The sequence below is a fragment of the Phodopus roborovskii genome, unplaced genomic scaffold, assembly GCF_943737965.1.
Source record: "Phodopus roborovskii unplaced genomic scaffold, PHOROB, whole genome shotgun sequence".
Classification (NCBI taxonomy): Eukaryota; Metazoa; Chordata; class Mammalia; order Rodentia; family Cricetidae; genus Phodopus; species Phodopus roborovskii.
In genome coordinates this window covers 11,391,920-11,414,015 of record NW_026126517.1, presented here as the reverse complement: position 1 = coordinate 11,414,015, position 22,096 = coordinate 11,391,920, and the positions used below count along the sequence as shown (strand labels likewise).

General features: G+C 37.7%; 1 protein-coding gene across 3 annotated transcripts in view; it reads right to left on the bottom strand.

Annotated features, from left to right (window-relative positions):
- Arhgap32 (Rho GTPase activating protein 32) overlaps positions 1-22,096 on the bottom strand; it is a 230,322-nt gene that overhangs the window by 52,013 nt on the left and 156,213 nt on the right. For all 3 annotated transcript variants that reach the window (XM_051197026.1, XM_051197027.1, XM_051197028.1), the window contains 2 exons: positions 21,201-21,278; positions 2,718-2,799 (listed from right to left, as the gene is read on the bottom strand). In XM_051197026.1, the coding sequence (XP_051052983.1) occupies positions 2,718-2,799; positions 21,201-21,278 (160 nt within the window). The remainder of the gene's footprint in view (positions 1-2,717; positions 2,800-21,200; positions 21,279-22,096) is intronic.

The following is a 22,096-nucleotide window of genomic DNA, read 5'->3' as shown; positions in this document are numbered from 1 at the left end:
GATGCAGAAGTGCAAGCCAAATCAATCCTTTCCTCCCCAAGTTGCTTTGGTCACCGTGTTTCATCACAGCAATAGTAACCCTGACTAAGACACTGGGGACATAATGTGACCAATTGTCTCATATTCCTATTGCCAGGCTTTCCTTACTGTGTTCCTTCAAATCCTATGTCAACACGAGGTCTTCCTTCTTAAGTTGCTTTTGTCAGGCATTGTGTCCCAGCAGGGAGAAAAGTAATTAACACACCACTCTTGGACATACACCCAAAGGAAGTTACATCAGCAAACCACAAACACATGCACATTCATGTTTACTGCACAGTTACATAGTATACAGTATTCCCCCAGCCAAAATATGGACCAGACTAGATGTCCATCAATAGATGAATATTTTTTTTAATGTGGTACATATACACATCAGCCATAAGGGAGACTGACCTGATCCACGATGTGTCAAATTGTCAATTAATATTAGCTATCACACATGTTTACAGGAAAATAAATGGAACTGGAATCATTGTGTAAAGCAAAATAAACCAGGTTCAGAAAGAGAACTACCATATCTCCTCTCACAAGTCAAATCTAGATTTAAATACACACACAGTGACAAGGAGTAAGAAAGTATCTATGAGTTGGGGAAGAAACTGCTTAAACAAGGGGAGGATCAATAGAAAAACCCATAGAGATAAAGAGTAAACTGGGTCACAGGGTAAGACAGAACAGTTTCCAATACCTGCTAAGTGACAGGGGTTTCTTTGGGGTAATAATGTTCCATATAGGCTTTACAACCGTGAGAACACTGAAGAGCTTGAATTACTTTATAAATACAGAAGTTTTGTTTGTGTATATGTGTGAACTTTGTGTCTAGGCATGTGTGCCACGGCATGAGTATGGCGGTCTCAGGACAATTTCTTGGACTCTGTTTTGCTTTTGCTTGCTGCATTTTTATGTGAGTTCTGGGGATAAAGTCAGGCTATAGGCCCACAGTGACAAGAGTCTTCTCCTGCTGGGCCATTGTGACAGCCTTGGATTTTTTTTTTTTTTTTTTTAAAGGGCGAACTTCTTGGTACATAATTGTATTGAAAATGCCTTTTACAGGCCAGGCAGTGGTGGTGCATGCCTTTAGTCCCAGCACTTGGGAGGGAGAGGCAGGTGGACCTCTGTGAGTTCCAAGCCAGCCTGGTTCACAAAGTAAGTTTCAGGACAGCCAGGGCTGTTACACAGAGAAACCCTGTCTCAAAAAAAAAAAAAAAAAAAAAAAAAACAGTATTCCAAAAAAAAAAAAAAAAAAAAAAAAAAGCCTTTTACATGACTAATGCCATATTGTAAAAGAAACCTATAACTGTTACTAATAAACAATTACCAATCAAAGACCCCAAGCAGGACAAAATTGCTTGAAAATAACAAGAGAATCCTGGCTCAAGTAAAACTGCAGACAACACTGTCCTTAAAAATTTTCTTTAGTGAGAAATAAATTTAGTCCCCCTAAAACAAGAAATGATGAGAGAAGTTGGAACAATGACCCCAAACCTGTGAAGAGATGCACTGTGAAAGGCTGTCCCCTTTAGCTTTCCTCGCATGCTCAAAACAAACACTGATGTGTGCTGAGAGCAGATGCCGGGGAACACTAATATAATGAGTTAGCTTTTATTTTCCTACTTCTCAAGTATGGGTTCTAAACCCCAAGGGTACTTCAGGAAAAACAGTCCAAATGAATTTGAGGGCCCAGAAATTTCTTCTTCTTTCATTAGGATGGAGGGAAAGAGCAGAAGAAATAAACCTAGGAAAAGTAAATTTCACTATTTCTTTCCTCCAAAATTCATTGTTCTTATTTTTCTTTTTAAAAATTTATGCCAAAGCATGTAGTTTACACCTCTAATCCTCACTAGGAAGACACAAGACGACTGCAGGTCTAAGCCAAGCTGCTCCACACAGCAAGAACATTTCTTGAAAAAATAAAATGCCTATCAAATCACGCATCCTTACACTAGGAATTCAGTAGAATCCTGCCCAGGTGAAACCACATGAATAAATTTAAAATAAACTACAGAAATAACTACAAATGTTGTTCAAAACAGTTTTTTTATGCCCATGCTTATGGATAGAATACATATTCTTTGCAAATTTAAATTTTCAACTGATTATACCACCCAGATTAGATAGGTCAGGCAGTCTGTCTCTCTCTTTCATCCTCCCCCCCCCATATGGTGTGTGTGTGTGTGTGTGTGTGTGTGTGTGTGTGTGTGTTGTTGTTGTTGTTGTTGTTGTTTGAAAAGGGTTCTCATGTAGCTAAGGTTGAACTCAAATTCAGACATAGTTCAGTCTGATCCTGAACTCCTGATTCTCTTGCCTCTACCTCCCACATACTAGAATTACAGACAAAAGCTACCACAGGTGACTTCCAGTGTTACTTCTCTAACTTGTACTTACCTTATACATCAGTATCTAGTCTCCTACCCATGTAATTGTAGGAGCAAATGATGACAAAACTTACACAACCCACAGTTCATTAAAACTGTCTAAAACTTGGAATGTACATAATTCTCTGTGACATGTTCTTCAAAAAAGGAGGCATTTAAAAATCAAACCATATTTTAAAAACATGGATTTTTATCTATAAACACAAAGAACAACAAAGCAAGCAAAACACTTTCTTGAAATACACAGTATGTTATCTGCAACCAGCTGGCCACAATCACACAATGGAGAAGTGCACTCACCTGGTTTTGGCACGGAGTTGGTCACTGACTGGGGAACTTTCTGGTTAATTAACTCGACACAATGACCAGGGAAGAGTCCCACCTAAAGAGAGCAACAAAGAGAGGATTCCAAACCAGCAAACAGACCAGTGTGTGAACACTGCCAACTCAGTTCCAGTAATGTACTCCACAGCCCCTCCCAAATGATTCTAATATTCCAAGTCTCTGAATACCAGTTGACAATTACACAAACAAATAAAACAGTCTGTTGCTATGAATATATGAAGCTACGTGTGTTTTTCTTTTTGTCTAAATATCTAAGTCTGCTTTGTTAGAGTTTTAAATTCCCTAAAATTCTTTTATACCAACCAAAATAGCTAATCAGACTACAAGCCAAGTATCAAATAGGTAAAGTTATAACTAGCTAGTAATTCACTTTGCTGAAATCTTAATCTAGTTGTATTGATACCTCTACAATCAACGTTTGTGTTATTTTTTTTAAAGACTAACACCAAACCATAATTCAAATTGGTCTGAGTATCTTTTTCATTCTCCTGGAGGTTTCATTTAAAAATAACACATAAAACCAAGTTTATGAAATAATGACTCATCTAAAATTACAACAGCCATGGCTGCCAAGGAATCAGCAGTGTTGTAAGGGGAAGCAGGAAGGAAGGAAAAGGCCCTTCCACCCAGTGCAACAGACTGTGGTTTTTTAGAGCACATATACTGCCCTGACATCAAAGCTGCCTGCACGGCCTTAGGTGAAATCCCAACAAGGTGTATTTAGAAAACACTGAGTTCCAGGCACTGAGAAGTATGGTGTGACCCAGAGAATGGCTACAGGGATAAACACCCTAGAGAAAACATATAAAGAAAATCTTTACCAATATTTATAGATGTTTCCACAGTCAGGGACATAAATGGGATGCAATGTAGCAGATGTTAAAGATGAAACATGAAAACTACATCTCGCTGCATCTCCCCTTGTTGACAGACTGGGGAAGAATGGAACTGTCTTGGTTCCAAGAGTATGACTCACGAAGTTCTGAGCTGTATAGTGCCCATCTGTGTGGGGTTATTTTCATAGACGCATTTGCTACATTCTTATTTCAATTTCTGGATCAATACTCTATGATGTGTCTTAAAATTACAAAGACATAATCATAAGTTGAGTTGTTAATAGAGTGTGAATTTTGTCTAAAAAATTTGAATTAGGGATTATTAAAGACATGCCTTAAAAATTATTAAATGAAAAATTATTAAAATTAAGTATGTTTTAGTAGTAAAATTCTCTTACCATATATTCTATCCATTTTCTTGTTTCTCTAAAAAAGTAAAATCCTTCCAAGATTGACTGGACTGGGTAGGAATCAACTTGAAAAAAACTTTTTGCTTTGTTTTGTTTTTAATGTATTCTACAAGAGGATACATAACACACTGGCTAACAGGACAGCCTCAAAAGCAAGAACACTGGGCCAATCCTGAATTTGCTACTAGCTAGATTAGATAAGCAACATGTCTTCTCTGTAATTCAGTTACTCTCTCCAAACACAATAATAATAATACTTATCTCATAAGGGTGTATATGGGGATTAAACAGATTAGTTAACCAGAATGCACATAGTAATCACTTGTCAAATGCTATGTTATTATCCCAGTGTGCTGGCTACTGAAGACTTTAGGGCTCTAGCTCCTCCACTAGATGAATAGTGTCTTCTCTGTGTGTATACAAGCTAACTTACTCTCACGTTATCCCTGCCATAATAGTTTAATTCAGTTTAATTTGCAAACACCTGAAATTTGTCATAAAGACCAGACTGGAAAAGCACATCACCCACTTTCCTAGGCTCTCGGCCCTGAGTAAACAGCCTAGTTTTCAACTTGTGAAGTGAGGAATCTCACCACTCACACTTCAAGAGTTTAACTAAAAATACCTAGTCCTGCCTGGTGTGGTGGTGCACACTTTTAATCCCATCAATAAGAAGAGACAGAGGCAGGCAGATCTCAAGTTTGAGGCCAGCCTGGTCTACAGAGAGAGTTCAGGAGAACAGCCAGGGCTGTTAAACACAAAAACACTGTCTTGAAAAACTCAGGAGTTATCTGAAACCCAGCAAACAATGAGTTTCCTATCATTTCCCTACAAATACTGCTCAAAGCTTGATGAGTTTCTTAGGGAACTATGTCACCATGTATACTTTAACTTTGTCTCAATGTGCTATTTAGAATATAGAAAAATTTTCACATCCTGTGTAGATATATAATAGATCGACTGAGTATCTAATTCTAATCAATATTCTCGGTGCTTTCTTACACATTATAAGATTAGGCAAACAAAATATTTGGTTTCTAGATTTGGCATTCAAGTGAAACTAAGACATATGTGAATGCAATGTCATGCTATTCTCCCGTCTCTCCTTGCGCTTACAGGCATCTCAGTCATCACTTGACCACAAGGAAAGGCCTACAGAATCTCAGAGGCCTTTGCCTGATGGGAGACATTCTGCAAATATGTTTCTCTTATTGGTTAATGAATAAAGCCGTTGGCCTATAGGAATTCAAGATAGGTGGGACTAGGGCACAAGGAGGATTCGAGGATTCTGGGAGAGATAGTAGAGAGGAATCAAGATGTAGGGAATTGAGAAGAGGTTCGGACCCTCTCTGGTAAAATAAGACCACATGGAAACACTTAGATTAATAGAAATGGGTTAATATTTAAGACAGAGCTAGCTAATAAGAAATGCTAGTAACAGGCCAACAGTTTTATATGTAATACAGCATCTTTATGTGTTATTTGGGGCTGATGAAACTCTGAGAACAGGCTGGTGGGAAACTGCATGTAACATTTGCCTACCATCATTAAGCTGTTGACTCAACTGTAGACAACATGTATCTTTTCTCTTAATTTCTTTTCCTTAAAGCCAAAGGCATTCCTAATGGTGGAAGAATCTTTTATTTAAAACAGACAATTTTATACATCTGTAGAAGGCAAACAGGTTTTATGTTCCTATTATAAATGATCCATCATGAACAACTGAAATTGTATTCTGTTCAAAGTACTATTCACCCTGAAACAGTTAATGAACACTGATATTCATCAGACAGACACTTAACTACTCCAGTACATACCAACATTCCAAGGGTTAAGTAGTTAAAGTGTTTAGAGCTCTGGTAATAGGATCTACTTGCTGTGACATCTTGTTTCTCATCTTACTCTTTTTGTATCAGTGTTGGGAACAGAATCAGGCCTATCAATCATCCAGAGTCAAACGAGATTCGGCTTTTGAGAGAAGATGGAAGAAGGCAACAAAGAATGACACTGAAAGAGGGGAAAGACTGATTTGAAGAAAAGCTGGGAGAGAGTGAGGAGGGCTCACAAATAGAAGTGAGGAACACTACTTCAATAGCTTCCCTGTAAGTCTCTGTGATGAAGAGAGAAGTCAGAGAGGATATTAAACCTGGAAATACACTGGTATTTATTAACAGTCTCCAACGAAGAAAATGACTTTTGATTTTATGGCATTTGCTAGCGCTTGTGGCATAAACACCCCTACCACAGCTGGTTTTAAAGTGTTAATGGGGCACAAGATTGAAAAGTGATGCAGAGTAGCACTTGGTAATGTAGTATTTGTATCATACAAACCCATGAGAAGAATGGAACCTCAAGAGGTTCCATTTGTATTTTAATACAATTCATTTATGAGATGTATATATGTTTCTCGTACTGGTTAATGAATAAAGCACTGTTGGCCAATAGAAAATGAAGATAGGAGGGACTAGGAGACAAGGAGGAAAGAGGAAGTAGTAAAGAGGGTCGAGATGGAGAGTCTGGAGAGAACAGAACCGCCAGCTGCCTCTCGCTGGTAAGACCACGTGGAAATACATAGAAACGGGTTAATACTTAAGACAGAGCTAGCCTATAAGAAACAAATAACTGGCCAACAGCGTAATAGCAAATACAGAGTCTCTGTGTATTATTTGGGGTTGGTGCGGCGGCGGGAGAAAAAACCATACTCCTTACAATTTATTGTAAACTTACACACTTCAATTTTTATAATGGTTTTATTTAATAACTACACTAACTCATAGTTTTACGAGTTACTCCAGCTCACCCCTAATCTGTAGCTGTCTTCTAGATCCTACACCTGTGTACCACTGTTCCAGTAGGTTTGCAAGTATCAGTTCAGACTTAGACTCTTATAAAGACAGGAAGAACTGTGGTGGGCTGGGCCTATCTTGAGAACATGAAAGCTAATTAGAGAGTCCAGTTTAGCTTCAACAATGAGCATACTAAAAATATTTTGATGCAAATTAAAGAAAATGTTAGCTAGAAAGGCGAGACAGAAATAGCCTGAAGCTTTGGTACAAGTAGGAAGAGAAAAGAATCCTCGCTTAATAAGGAGGCCTCCTTCTGAACGCAGTGCCTTAGACCACTCGGCCAACCTGCAATTGCAGGAGGAGGCCTTCTTCTAAATACTGTGTCTTTGAAGCAGCCAACTGAAAGCTAAAAAGGAATTTCAACATGACCGCAACCTGCATAGCACTAACTTTCATGAACTTTTAAAGTTTAATTTGTGGCTAGGCAACTCTGGGGTTATCAGAAGAGCAAAGCCTTTAAGTACAGTCTCTTTCAACTTTTTTTTTCCATGTCTAGTATGAACACCCTGTTAACCATTTGAACATTTAAAGCCTTAGTTTCCTCCCATATTAATCTTGTACCACACCAAATCCGGCAACAGCCCAAAGTAAACTAATTATTTTTTATAACTACACATCCTATTTCTGAAGAAAACCACATAACAGAGGACATTCAAACCAGTACAAATTCATAGAAATGCAAATTATATTCCCCCATTCCACAACCATTCTCAGAGACTCTACTCTGCTTTAGACTAATCCTGTCTGACCTCCAGGCCCTTTCCAACACCACCTCATATATGCAGATGACAGGTGATGGGTGTCAATTAGTCTAAGATTTTAAAACTAGATCTAGCTCTCTATTTCCAGTAAGTTGCTAGAAGTAGAAAACAGCACTTTTCAAAAATAAAGAGGAAGAGACAAACAAAACAGGCAAAAACTCTTACAAAAAAGGATCTAAAAGCTGGGGTTTGAGTTCTCAATTCCTTCATCTTGTGTCTGGTTACACTTACTGGTGGTGAGTGGTTCTTTCATAGGTTCCTTTATGCAGTTCCACTTGAGTCTCTCCTCTCCCTACTCATCATCTCCTACAAAAGCATTCAGTACTGTCTTCTGAAATTCCCACTCCCTAATTTCCATTGGAAAAAAAAAAATAAAAGTTTTACAGACTGACAGACTGATTTGGGATTCAGAAATAAGGTCAGAGATTGAAATGTTAATCTGGGAGTTGACAGAAACATGCTATTTAAAACTCAGGGAGTAAAAAGTCCAGAGCAAAGAGAACATGAAGGTAATTCTCCCCAAACTGTACAAGTCGAATGGTAGAACACACCCTAACCAAGGCAAGAGGAAAAAAAGGTCAGAACTTGCTAAGTTCTGTGGCAAATCAATCAAGTGAAGTGTCAAGAAGACAGCAACTTGATACTGATGAGAACAGAGACAGGAGGAATACGAAGAACCATATATATGTTTCTGCATTAAGCCAATCACCACAAGTGGTGACAGATGCAGTGTTTAGCAGCATACTTGTCATACATGACTGCTGATGAAAATTAGAGTCTACCTCCTCAGAATACAAAGAACATTGAGCTGAAGACAACTAAAATACAGGAGAACTCCATATTCCCTTTGATTGCCTAAAGCTCAGCTTCTTAAAGATTACATAAGTGGGGGTCATAAAAATTTGGCAATCTTAAAACATTTCTGTACAAGAAATGACCAAAAAAAGTAATTGGAAACCAAAAACTAATGTACCTGAGAAGTCTCTGGCAGGGCTTCCTTGGGCTGTCTCATGTCACTTCAGTTTGCTCTCTGAGCCCACAACGTGCACACTTGCACTGCACATACCTCCACACCATACAATTACCTTGGCTCAGATGTGAGACTACTGAATGTTAAGAGTTACAGTGTCATTACTGCATGTGCAAAATTTTCTGTTCTTACAGAAACTATAATGGTTTAAAAACAAAGACTTCCAATATTTTCCTGCCATAATTCTTTAGTAACTATTAAATTAGTGCATCTTTGGATCATATTTGATTAGAATGCTTGATTGTAAAAACTGCTGATTCCCAGTATGGTGGCACACACTTTTAACCCCAGAACACAGAGGCAGGCAGGTAAATTAGAGGTAAGTTAGAGGACAGCCTGGTCTATATATAGTGAGTTCCACAATACCCAGGGCTATGAAGAAAGACCCTGCCTCAAAAACAAAATAAAACTGCTGTTTGAGTCTTGTTTAATAAAAATCATGAAATAAATTTTGCTTAGAAATTAGGACAGAACTTACAACCATTTCTGAAATGCCCTAAACATACTTCTAATATGCTACAGTAGGTATTTATGCAAAGTGTTAACCTTAACATTTGTGATCACAAGATCAAAACTACAGTCTAATATGAAAATACCGATGATGTTCTACATCCCAGATAATGAAATATGTAGTCAAAGTTTAATTTGTATGTAAAGCTAAACAAACATGTCATCAACAAGTAATAGGAGTATATGTATACCAAAGAATTGGTTTAAAGTAGATTTCTTTATAATTTATTGAGTATTTGATTGGTAATTCTATATTTTATACCTGTATACCCAAGGCTATTTTCTGGTTCACTGATTCTCCAGTGGGAGTGGTTACAAGGGGAAAGTTTCAGAAGGCCTGGCCTGAGGCAGGACAGAAATTCATTATGTTAGTAAAAGGACTGAGTTCTTCACTCTAGAGGATGTTCAATCTCATCCTTCCTCCATATAACCCTGCAATGGCATCAACAAGCTCTTGGGAGCCAACCTGACTCCTCCAGATCATTTCTCCCTCATTTGCCTTACTAGTTCACCACCTTTGGAAAACTAGGATTGCTTTCCCTTACATTTTCATTTCTCCACAATCAACTAACTAACTGTTCCTCTGTTGAAGGGAAAGGAGCCTCCTGACTACGGTTTGCAGATACCGTTCCCTGAGGCTGTCTCACGCTGCGTGCACTACATCTTAACTTGGTTATCTCTTGTTAATCTGCCTTTTGTTTTAAGAGTCGAGTCCAATCATACATTTGTGAGGTCTGGGAGGAAAATATTTTTCTCACCTTCAATGTAATGCTGAGCCTAGAATATAGATTGGATAGAGAGTAAATACAGGAAATGGAAGGACAGTAGAATAACAACAATCACAATTCAGAGTGTGGAGCAGATTCCTGAGGAGATTCTGTTTCTTTTCTGAGCTGATTCAAGGAAATGCCAAGTAAGACAAAATAAATTACAATTTCCTTAAAACTGCAATTACATTCCTTTATCACTTAAGAAAGACACAAAAGCAGGAAGGTGGGTTAACGGTTAAATATGATCAATGAGTAAATTTATAAAATAGAACATTGGTCAGTAGTTAAGAGCACTTGCTGCACTGGCAGAGGACTTGGGTTGAGTTCTCAGCACCCATATGGCAGCTCACAAATGCCTGTAACTTCAGTTCCAGGGATAAAATGCTCTTCTTCTGGCTTCTACCAGCACAAGGCACATACACAATGTACTTACACATATGCAGGCAATACATTCATACACATAACTAAAAGTTAAATCTTATTAAAAGAGAGAGCACTAGAATAGAAATCTGAAACAGAGAGGGAATGAATGAATAAGAAAATGCGGGCAGAGTCATGAGTGGTCATTTCATCATAGCAAGCAAGGAAATAAAGCCAGCAAATTCTGAGTAGCAGAGGGACAGAAGGTCTGTTTTAGGAAGAAATCTAGTAGCAATGTGTCTTTCAAAATAGAAGGAATGAGAGATAAAAGAAGCAGAATTTCACTGTAAATCTGTAAGAACAGAGTAATAAAAAGATAGTTTAAAACATATAATCTGTAAAATGAAGAGTAAATGGATGTAGGAGGCACAGAAATTGTCAAGTGGGTTAGACATTTTTTTTCTTCTACCTTTGTTGAGTTCAACTGGTAAACAATGAACTGTGCATGTTTAAAAGTACATTTTAGTAAGTTCTGACACCACAGTCAAGGTAGCTTTTAAATACATTCACCAACCCTAAGGTTCCCTTGTCATTCTTCCTTCCTCACATCTCACCCTCTTCCCCTGCTGCCAGGCAACATCTATACACCACTGTACATTACTTTTAATTTCCTATGATTCCTATGAATGAGATCCTGTGGAATAAAGCTGCTTTATCTGTCTTCTTCCATACAGGATAACTACTCTGAAGACCATTTGTGTAGCTGCACATATAAATGACTAATTCCTTTTAATTCTTAAATAAACCTTCATGGTATGGATGCTACCATATGACTAATCATTAATTTGTAGTTCACAGATAAATCATTTACAGTCTTAGACTATCTATATAAAGCTGCTATAAACATACATGTTCAAAGTTTTGCATAAACATTCTTTCTTCTTGGGTAATTCATTGGGAATGGGATGGGATAATCTATGTAACAGGTGTTGTTCTTTTGTTGCAGCTGCAGGCATTGAAACATGAACACAACACTCAACACGCCCATGTGGAGTTTATTGTTGGAGAGAAAATAAAGGGGGATGTTGGCCAACTGGGAGCAGATTAGAAGGTAGTGAGGATGAGGGGCAATTGCTTCAATGGGAAGCTTGCACGCGGGCACTGAGTCCTTAGGCAGCCCCTTAACGCCCCTTAATGCATGATGTAGCCATGATGTGTCCAAACCTGGTATGCGTGTCCCACTCATTGTTAGGGGGTGGGGTCAGCATAATGTCAAATTCCCAGCAATAGGTATACAATTCACCTAAAAATCCAACAAACTATAAACCAAACTGGTGTGGAACCCTACATTCTAATCCACACTGTACAAAATTTCTAATTCTTTAGACTTGCCTCTTAAGTTATGGGGCTATGCCTCACTGTTTTAACCTGTGTTTTCCTAAGGATTATTGGTGTTGAAAATATCTGTATGTTTGCCATCCAAATCCTTTTGGTTATGCATATGTTCTAATCTTTGCCCATCTTTGAAACCAAGTTCCATTTCTTAGTTTTGGAATTCATTCACAAGTTCTGTGTGCAAGTTCATTATCAGATAGAATTATTGCAAATACTTGCTCCCAATCTGTGCTCATTTTTCTATTCTTCTTATGGTGCTTTTTACAATTTGATAAAATTAAATTTATTTTATGAATTGTTCATCTGAGGTTACATTTAAAAAATCTTTGCCTAATCCAAAGACACAGACATTTTCTCTTCATTTGAAGAGTTTCATAGTTTATACTTTACTTTTGGGTATGTGATGAATTTTGAAATAATTTTCACAGTTGATGCAACATATAAAGTTCATCTTGGAGGCAAGAATAAATCATTCCTTCACTGAATTGACTTGTGATGGTTGTTGGAATCACTTGTCAATATATGTGTGGGTCTATTCCTAGACTATCTTGTTCCCCTAAGCTGACATCAACACCACAAGCTCTTGATCCAGAAGGTCTATGGTAGACCTTCACTTTGTGCTAGCTTTCTAGCCTATCCTAAATCATTTGCATTTCCATGTGAGTTGTTTAATCCTCTCATCAATTTCTACAAAAGGTTTTTACGTAGAATCAATTTGGGAAGAAAACAATAGCTTAAAAGTGCAGCCTGCCAACACACAATCATGGAACACCTTTACATTTACTTGTGTTGTCTTTCATTTCAGCCAGCAAGGTTCTGTGGTATATAGTATACATATCTTTCACATCCTTTTTTCAGAGGTATCTTTATGGCTGCATATTTTTGATGCTATTATAAACGGGCCTTGTTATGTTTAATAATGCTGTTTAGTCTGTGGACTCCTTTTAAAGTAGGAAATTTCCCATGCACTTATCCTAAATAGTTATATCTAAATATTTGTGTATTTTAAAAGACAGAAATTATTTTGCTTTTTATGTCTTTTGTGTGTGAAAGTTTCAGCTGTTTTTGACATTGTATATACATGTAGGCAGAGGTATTATTTGTAACTTTTATTGCAGAGTCATAAGAAAGGGTCTTAGAAGACAGTTATCAAACAGGGAGAAGGCAGAGTTTGAAGAGCTTAATAACTATTGCTCATAGTCGTCTTATCGATGGCTTCTGTTAAGTTGGAAGTATCAGCTACCACTTGGTAGGATATATTCTGATGGTATATAGTAAAAAGCTATGCAGTAGCAAATTCACCGCTGCACATCAGTGACAACAATGGCACCTAGCTAGAAAACATAAACATCAGCAGTGAATGAAAATACATAAAATTTGCACATTTCTGTGTTCTAAGGCATGGCTGGTCAGAATTCAGTTCTGTATTTTTAGTATTCCTGTCAGGACTATATTTTGTATTTGCTATTTCTATGAAATAAAACAATTTATCTAAATTTATTTTTGTGTCTAGATTTTTTTCTTTGTGTGTATCTGTCAACATGTGTGTGTGTCAACCTGTGTGTGCCAGTTTGCATGTGTGTGGGTGCACACATATGTGAGGGTACACATGTACACAAATACATGTCTACACATACATTTGGAGACAAGGATGACATTGGGAATTTTTTTAAATGTGTATTGGTGCTTTGCCATGGGAGTCAGGTGCCCTGGAACTGGAGTTACAGACAGTTGTGAGCTACCATGTGGGTGCTGGAAATTGAACCTGGGTCCTCTCAAAGAACAGTCAGTTATTTTAACCATTGATCCATCTCTCCAGGCCCCAATATTAGGGATCTTAATAGCTTGTCCACCTCATTTTTCTTGAGGCAAGGTCTTTCAATCAAAACCAGAACCCATAGTGTGTCTTGCTAGCCATCTTGCCCTGGAGAACCTATTTCTACATTCTAAGACTAGAATTACAAGTTAGTCTCCATACCCAGCCAGCACTTACTGTGATCTGGGGATCCGAATTCTGGTACCCTTGCTTGTATATGAAGCACCTTGATCACTGACTCATCTCCCCAGTATTCTCTCCAGACTTCTATCCATAAGTGACAGTTTAGAACCAGATGGTCCACTGTCATCACTACATAAATCTAGAATTCTTACAAGGAGAGAAGTACAGAATACTATAGTTCATTAATTGCTACTGTGACCTATTCTTTACCAGAATGCCTGTTTCTATGTGGGTTCTGCAGTGAATAGTAGACTGTTTTGTTTTTTTCTACATGTAAATGCAATAAAAGAACTCTTACCTAAAGTTGTGAGAATTAAAGGTTAATGAAAAGAACTTAGAATAGTTTATATATGTACTTATGAAATGACTTCTATTGTATCATATATTCCCTCTGCTCTTGAAAATATGTGCTGTTCTAGATAAAATCCATTGTATATTAATATTTCTCATTACTCATTTAGAAAAGAAACATTTTGCTATATTTTGAGTTATAATAAGGTACAACTTTTTATAAGGGACAAGATTTCCAAATATCTACATTTTTTTATGACAATCAGTTACATAGAAGCACATTAAACTCTTTAGTAAAGGCAGTATTGCTTTGATTTATTGTGCACAGAAACACTCAAGCACTGTCAATGTAAGTAAGGAAGACCCTGTAAGTTGGGAAGACAGAGCAACTGTTGAACTTTATTGCCTCCCTCTGTCTGTGCACAGTTAACAATATGAGGCTGAATCAGTGGGCTTTATATATGCCATGAAAATCACCTGTCGAACTTGCCATAAAACTCAACCTCCTGTTCCATGCCCTGAGATGCAGATACCAACATCCAGTTTTAACAAATTTCTTGGGCCATTCTGATGCAAGTGGAGCCCATCCCCAAGACAAAAGCAAAAACCCTCTGAGAACATTGTACTTAAATCAATAATGATTAAAGATGTTCCCACTATACATGAATGATGCCTTTTACCTATGGAAAAATGTTCTAAGCCCTTACTCTACAATCCTAAGAGTGGTCTATGCCTAGGACCATGAATCTGAGAGTCATACCAGTTATTTTAAAACAGTGAAGGCTTCTTTTCCACCTAAAGTATATAATAGTATGAAAACCTTCAAAAACAAAGAAAAAGATTCAATACATTCCTTAGGAGACAAAAACTATATATTTCAGAATTTCAAATCATTGTAGTTAATATAATTTCACACTTCCTACTCCCAAAAGTTTAAAGAAAAGAGGATCCTGGTATAATTTAAACACATGGATGAACTTACCCTTCTGTTCCCACAGCTAAATTATGGTCTGGCCTAGGACAATGTGCTGAGAATAATGTAGCAAACTGCTGGTCTTAACCAACCACCAGCTGACTACCTGAGCTTTCCTAGTCAGCACCCAAACAAAACATGCCAGAGGTGCTCTGGCATCCTACCCCACAACTACTGAGGCAGAACTTCGGGGCTTTAGTCCTGGGACTCAGGGTTCTACGGTATTTCACTTGTGGTTCTTATACACACGGACGCTGAAGCATCAGAGGCAAAGACAGTGTAGAAAGGGCCACTGACAGCAGTAGAGTAGTAAGTATGACCTTAAGTGTTAAGACAGCCCATGTAATATTAAACACTTAGCCGGGGCAGTGGTGGCACATGCCTTTAATCCCAGTACTCCGGAGGCAGAAGTAGGTGGAACTCTGTGAATTTGAGGCCAGCATGGTCTACAGAGCTAGTTCCAGGACAGGCTCCAAAGCAATGCAGAGAAACCCTGTTTCCAATAACAAACAAACAACATTAAACACCTACTGTGATAGATAAGACCCCAAAACCTGAATGCTGTCACACAAGAACATGGACAGTTAGCAGCAAGGACCCCTACAGCTGGTAGGAATATGAAATGGTACAGCCACTCTGGAAGACACTTTGGTCTTTTCTTTAAAAGCTGAATGTATGCTTACAATGTGATCCCACAACCACATTCCTTTGGTATTTATCCAAAGGACTTAAAAGCTTAAAATCTACAGAAAATGTACAAATAGACATAATAGCAGCTTTACTTATATTTGCCAGAACACAGAAGCAGCAAGATGTCTTTCAGTGAGGGAATGGAAACATAAACTATGGCATATCCAATACATAAGATCTGTCAAAACCTACAGAACATATACAATACTCTGCATCCTAATTTAAAAACTGGCTATAGCTAAAATAGTATACCAATGTTGCTTCATTAATTATAAACCAAGTCAAAAACTGGTTTTCAACAGTTGTGGGACAGGAACTTGGCAAGTATTTGGTTTCAGCAAAAGATGGTAGTATTTTAAAATCCTTGGTAGTAGGTTCTCTGCCAATGCAATAAATCAAATCCAGCTAAATTAATAAGATCAGCTTTGATAAATAGAACAAAGTAACTCCGGGGTGACTCTCAGGAAAGGCAGGAGAGAAATCACACAGGTCCAGGTCTTAATACCCTGTAGGCAGGGTTCTGAGCTTTGGAAGAGGTACCTCCTCTTTGTGGGCTTTCGGGGTGGGGGGCAGGGTTTGGAATGGGGGACAGAGAGGCTGGAGGGGAGATTCCCAACAGAACTGAGACTGAACTTTTCTTATCTGTGTCCAGCCTGTACTTCACCTCAGACCAGTTTCTAGAATGAATGTTTATTTTGTGCTGCAGATGAACTCTGCCAACAGCTTAGGAGGGACAAAGGTCTGTGCTTGCCACATAATCAGTGCACTATAAACCACGATATAAGTAATGGAAAAATTATGGGGTAAATGATTCTGTGAAATTCTGTGAACTACTTATTCATTTTAATCTGAAGTCCAAAACTTTACTAAAATTCAAGCCTATTTGTTTTTTTTAAAAAAAAATGATAGCAAAGCAATTTCATCACACAGCAATTGTACAGCTAGTTCCCAGGAATTACAAGGAAAGATCTCCATGTGGGATCAGTCCTGTCACAAGTGGGCTCTTGACAAAGAGACAAAGCTCATCAGCCAAGCAGAGCTGCAGCATGGACATTTCAGAGGCCCACAGCAGTGTTCAAAAGATGACATCCTAGAAGACTGTCTTCGGAATGCAAAGCAGCAGCCTACGTCCTTATTCCCCTCTTCCCCTCTACTGAGTCATCTGTACATGGTCACCAAGATTCCTATGAAGACTGCAGTCACAGCCATCCTAAGCCAAGCCAAACCCTTCACTTCCTATGCACCTCTATCAAGCAGGCTGTCACCACACATGGCTCCTCCTCATTGGTGTGATGTAATGTTCATGTATGCCCAGTACCTCTGACAGAGACTCCCACCTGTCACCTGAGCACCACTGAAGACTTCACTGCTTCAGGAATCCCTCCAAGATCTCCAGCAATTCTAGCTGAGAAACACTGGAGAGCATACTAAGCCTGTTAGTCCTCTGTGGCTTGGAGAGTACCTAATGCCACAGGGATTTCTGACACAATGAGGAGGGCCTAAGGCTAGCCTGTGAGCCTCACATAGGCTCTTCTCAAATGCACTTGACTACAGGAGTAAGGCAGGTATCACTACACTGCAGTATTTCCAAGGCATTCTTCACAAGGACCTCAGTCTCTTATCAGGCATGGCTAATACCCAAAGTTCTGACTACCTTTGGCCTGGGAACTTAGAGAAGACCCTACTCATTTTCAAATATGGGTATGAGATAGACCAAAGGGCCCTCAGAAAGGCCTCAAGGGAAACTGACAACTCTTTAGTAATGGACTTATAACTTCTAGACCTAATGAAAATAAATTTCTAGTATTAAAGCCACAAAGTCTCTGGTATTTTGTTGTCAAAGCCCTAGAAAATAAGCATAGCATATACTGTACAAATAAAGCAATGAATGAATCTTGGAAATACCCATGTCCAATAAGAGCATGCACACACACACGCGCGCACACACACAGAGTTTAACTTCTGAATTTTTATCATCTATCTATACCAGAATGTATATGAAATACAAAGACCTTCAACAGAATTTACATTAGAGAAATTGAAATTTTTGAATATTGTCTTTCTAAAAGGGGTCATATAAAAATGCTCTTATAAAAAATGCACTCCTTCAACTGTTACAGGCTTTTAAAGGTTACAAAATTCATGTAGGTTTTTTTGTTTTTTGTTTTTTTACAATACATTTAACTACATAAAATAAGGCTCACTAGTAACCTAGAGCAGTTACTAGCTCTGCTGAGGTTCCCACAACTCAGAATTCACAAATATCTAATAAGAGTAGGGAGAAAGCTTGGCAGAAAGAACCTTCCCAGTATACACAGCATTCATCTTTACATGACAGCCAGGACATAGTGACATCAGTGCACCAGTTCATGGCTCTACCCCAGGATGCTGCTGGCCAACCTTTACTGCACTAGTTGCTGGTTAAAAGGGAAAGGTGTGTCTTTCTAGAGCATAAAAACTGAAGTACAAAGTTCGAACAAGTGGAGAATAAACCTAGAAACTATACTTGGTGCTCGTCAGGCAATAGGATATATAAACATCCATCATTCACTGCTTCAGCACCCGAGCTCTTTACTGAAATATCAAACCTCACAAAAACTATCTTCTCTCTATAACAGTGGGAGGAAATAATTACCTGGAAGACTTTAAAAAAAAAAAAAAAACACTGCATAAGAAATGCTAAGTAACACCTCCCTCGGAGATGTCCAACACATTTTCCCACTCATACTTCTCCATGCAATCGGCCATATGCACTCTTACAAATGACTGGTGTAGGTGCAAGGAATAATGAGCTGAGTAGAGTCTGTTCTTAAAATACTGGGCTCCTTTTTAAAAAGTCTGACAATGACATTTGAAGATTTGCTCTTGGTACATAGGTACCTCATCAACTATTGTTCTTAGAGGAGATCCCAATGTCATCTACACTCAGTTTGCTTTCCTGAGGCCAAGGGAAATGAAAAGTCCATATAAATAGGATTTTATGGTCAAATACAAATCTGTCTACATTAAAAACAAAAAAATTCTTATTTTTGCCGGCATGTGGTACACATTTAATCCCATCACTTGGGAGGCAAAATCAGGCAGATCTCTATGAGCTTGAGGCCATTCTGATCTACAGAGTAAGTTCCAGGATAGCCATGGCTAATTCCCTATGTAGAGAGACCCTGCCTCAAAATAAATAAATAAACAAACAAATAAATAATTTTATGTTATATAATATGTTCTGGCAATAAGTTCATTTTCTAATAGTTTTAAACTAGTTAATAAATACTAATTTTGTGTAATTTTATTAAAATATTTTTTTAAAAAAATATATAAGTGAGGCTTAAATTTGAATGCATGAATACAGGTCCCATAGAGTCCAGGAAAGGGCTCCAGATCCACTGGAGCGGGAGGTACAGGTAGCTGAAAGCCACCAGATATGGATGCTAGGAAGTTAACTTGGGTCTCTATAAGAGCAGTATGCATACTTAACTACTGAGCCATCTAGTTACTCCCCATGAAGTCTTTGAAAATAATTAATCTGACAAACTAATCTGCGTAAGTCTTAATTAAAAAAATAGAATAAATCTATGCCTACACTACTCAACAAGTATTTGCTATACAAATGAGGGGGAACTGTTACTAACATTAGTATAATTAAGATGTTGAAAGAGAATATGAAAATTATAAGCAGAGCCTTTGATTTTAATAAAAAACTTAAGTCCAAAGGAAACAAATAAAACATCTAAGACTATACAGAAGAGAGCTGATAGCCAAGACCAAACCACCACTCAATTTAAAGCCAATTTGGTTCTGGTCACTTCTTTTTTTAGCATTTATTTATTTGCATCACACTTGCACAGGCACACACATGCAAGTCAGGGCACATGGGTGAAGACATCCATCTCACTGGGCCAAGAATTGACCTCATAATAATAATGATAATAATAATAATAACGATGATGATGATGATGATGATAAAAATACCCTAGTTTACTACCCAGTTTTACATTTCATTATAGCACTGATTACTCATAGCTCCGAAGGTATTAGAAGAAAGAAAAGTGTCCAATTATACAAAGAAGGTGTGCAGCAACATGGCAATGATAACATTCTGACCTTAGGAAATTAAATTTCTGTCTGTGATCTAAAGAAAATTACAAAACTAAAAAAAAAAAAATAAATAAAAACATTTAAGTTTTAACATTAGTATTAGTACTAATGTTAACATATATATTATGCCTGATACAAGTACTTAGCATTTCTGTCTTCACACAACTGACCACTAGGACAAATCTATGAGGTAAAATAGAGTCCTGTGATCTCCATTTGAGAAGACACAGCACCAAAAAAATATGGCCAAGATAGGACAGGACAAAAGCCAAGCACACTGGCACCAGAACTTACAATTAACTACCATGCTGCACTGCTTTAACTGTATTAATATTTTTAAGTATGCATATTTCCTAACAACTTAATAATCAGAATTCTTAAATAGGTGAAGCTTAAAATAGTTACACAAAAGTTAATAAATTTCTACCTCCATAATATACTTTATATAATATTTTTGTAACAGTTTTATAGAGAGGCCACAGCTATCAAAACATACACACACAAAAAAACCCCAAAAAACCATGGGTGCAGATTAAGAATATAATTTTAATACATATTAGAGGCTACTCTATGTAGTTTTAACAGATAAGATCATATAAATATCAATGTAAGGGATTTAAAATATCAGTGTAAAATCATTTAAAAGACACCACCGTGATGAAGTGGCCAAGTGGTTAGAGCTATGGACTTTGGAAAGATACCATTGTCAAATCCACATTGTTGAAGCATATGTGGAAAAGATAAACAAGACATCTTCAGGTTCAACTGTTCTATTATCAACATGCAGTAATGACTCATTTTATAAAATTGATCAAACTGAGAAAATTCTAACAGAAAACATATGTGAATTGTTATTTAAAACCAATTAGAAGCAAAGCAGTCACAGTCTGGAAAATGGTCCTCAGGTCTGAGACTGTCCTCACTATGGCTCTAGTCAATTCAAGAGGAGGAAAGGAGAGGGGGCTAAGCCAGAACAATACAATAGACAGAAGAATAGACTAACAACAGCATCACATACACCTCCTTTTTTTAAATTATTTTTTCTTGTTTTACATATGATCCCAGTTCCCTCTCTCTCCCTCCCTCCTACATCCCCAGACCCTCCCCCCTCCCATTCCATCCCTCCCTCCACTCCACAGGGAGGGTGATGCCCTCCAGGAGGGCTCATCAAAATCTGTCATTTGGAGTAGAGACTAGGCCCTCCCTCCTGCCCCTAGGCTAAGGGAGTATCCATTCATGAGGAATGTGCTCTCAAAGTCCTTTCCTGCACCTGGGATACATCCTGATTCCACCGTCAGAAGTCCCTTATTCTGCCCAGGCCTTCTAACTGAGACCCACGTTCAGGGATCACCTACACCTCTGAACAGTATTTCTAATAGCATCTCTTGGCACATCTTATAAATAGCTACACTAGTAGAACATATAGAAAATGTTCTTTGAGCTTTCTCACATCCAGTGTTTGTGATGCTTACCTGAAATCCATGCTTGCCTCTCCACCATGTACTTAATACTTTGGGAGGCATGTCAATAACAGAAACGATGTCTCCCACCTACAAGAATCAAAATTTTAAGTAAAACATTTTTTGATGAATTTTAAACCAATTGCCAGATCTATAATTAAGGTATGAACTGTATAAAAGAGCAAATTGCCATTTTTATGCTTTAATAAATCTTGGGAAAAGTATTACCTTCTATTAAAGGGTTTTCTACCAAAAGTAGAACAACACAAAACTGATCCAGCTGACATACAGTACTTAAAAAAAAAAAAAAAAAAAAACAGATTTTGGCATAATGTTTCTTAAAGATTTATTTATATTTCTGCATAGTGTTATAGTGTTTTGCTTGTATGCAGATGTGACCCTGTGTGTGTCTGGTACCTGCAGAGATCAGAGGGCATCAGATCCTTTGGAACTAGAATTATGAATGGTTGTGAAGCATCATATGGATTCTAGAAGCCAAACCTGGGTCCTTGCAATAGCAACAAGTGTTCTTAACAGCCATATCATCTCTACAGCCCCAGCATAATACATTTTTAAAGTAAGGCATTACTCAATCTCTTAGAATAGAGCTGCCCATTTATGATGGTTTTGCTATACTGTGGTGCAAACAACAAGCATTCGGTATAAACTTTGTATGCTGTTATTTTGTGATGCTGGTGGAAACAGGTCAGCCATGTGATCATGGAGTCAAACCATACATACTCTAATTCAAGACAGCAAAGCTAAGATGCTTGGGTTATGTACATCAAAACATCTCTGACTTATTGTACTTTCATTTTATTGAGACAATAGTTAAGGAAATTTAGAACTTTGTTCCTGCTGTTACTATTAGTGATCAAAGTAACGTCTAAAAGACAGCATTAAATAGA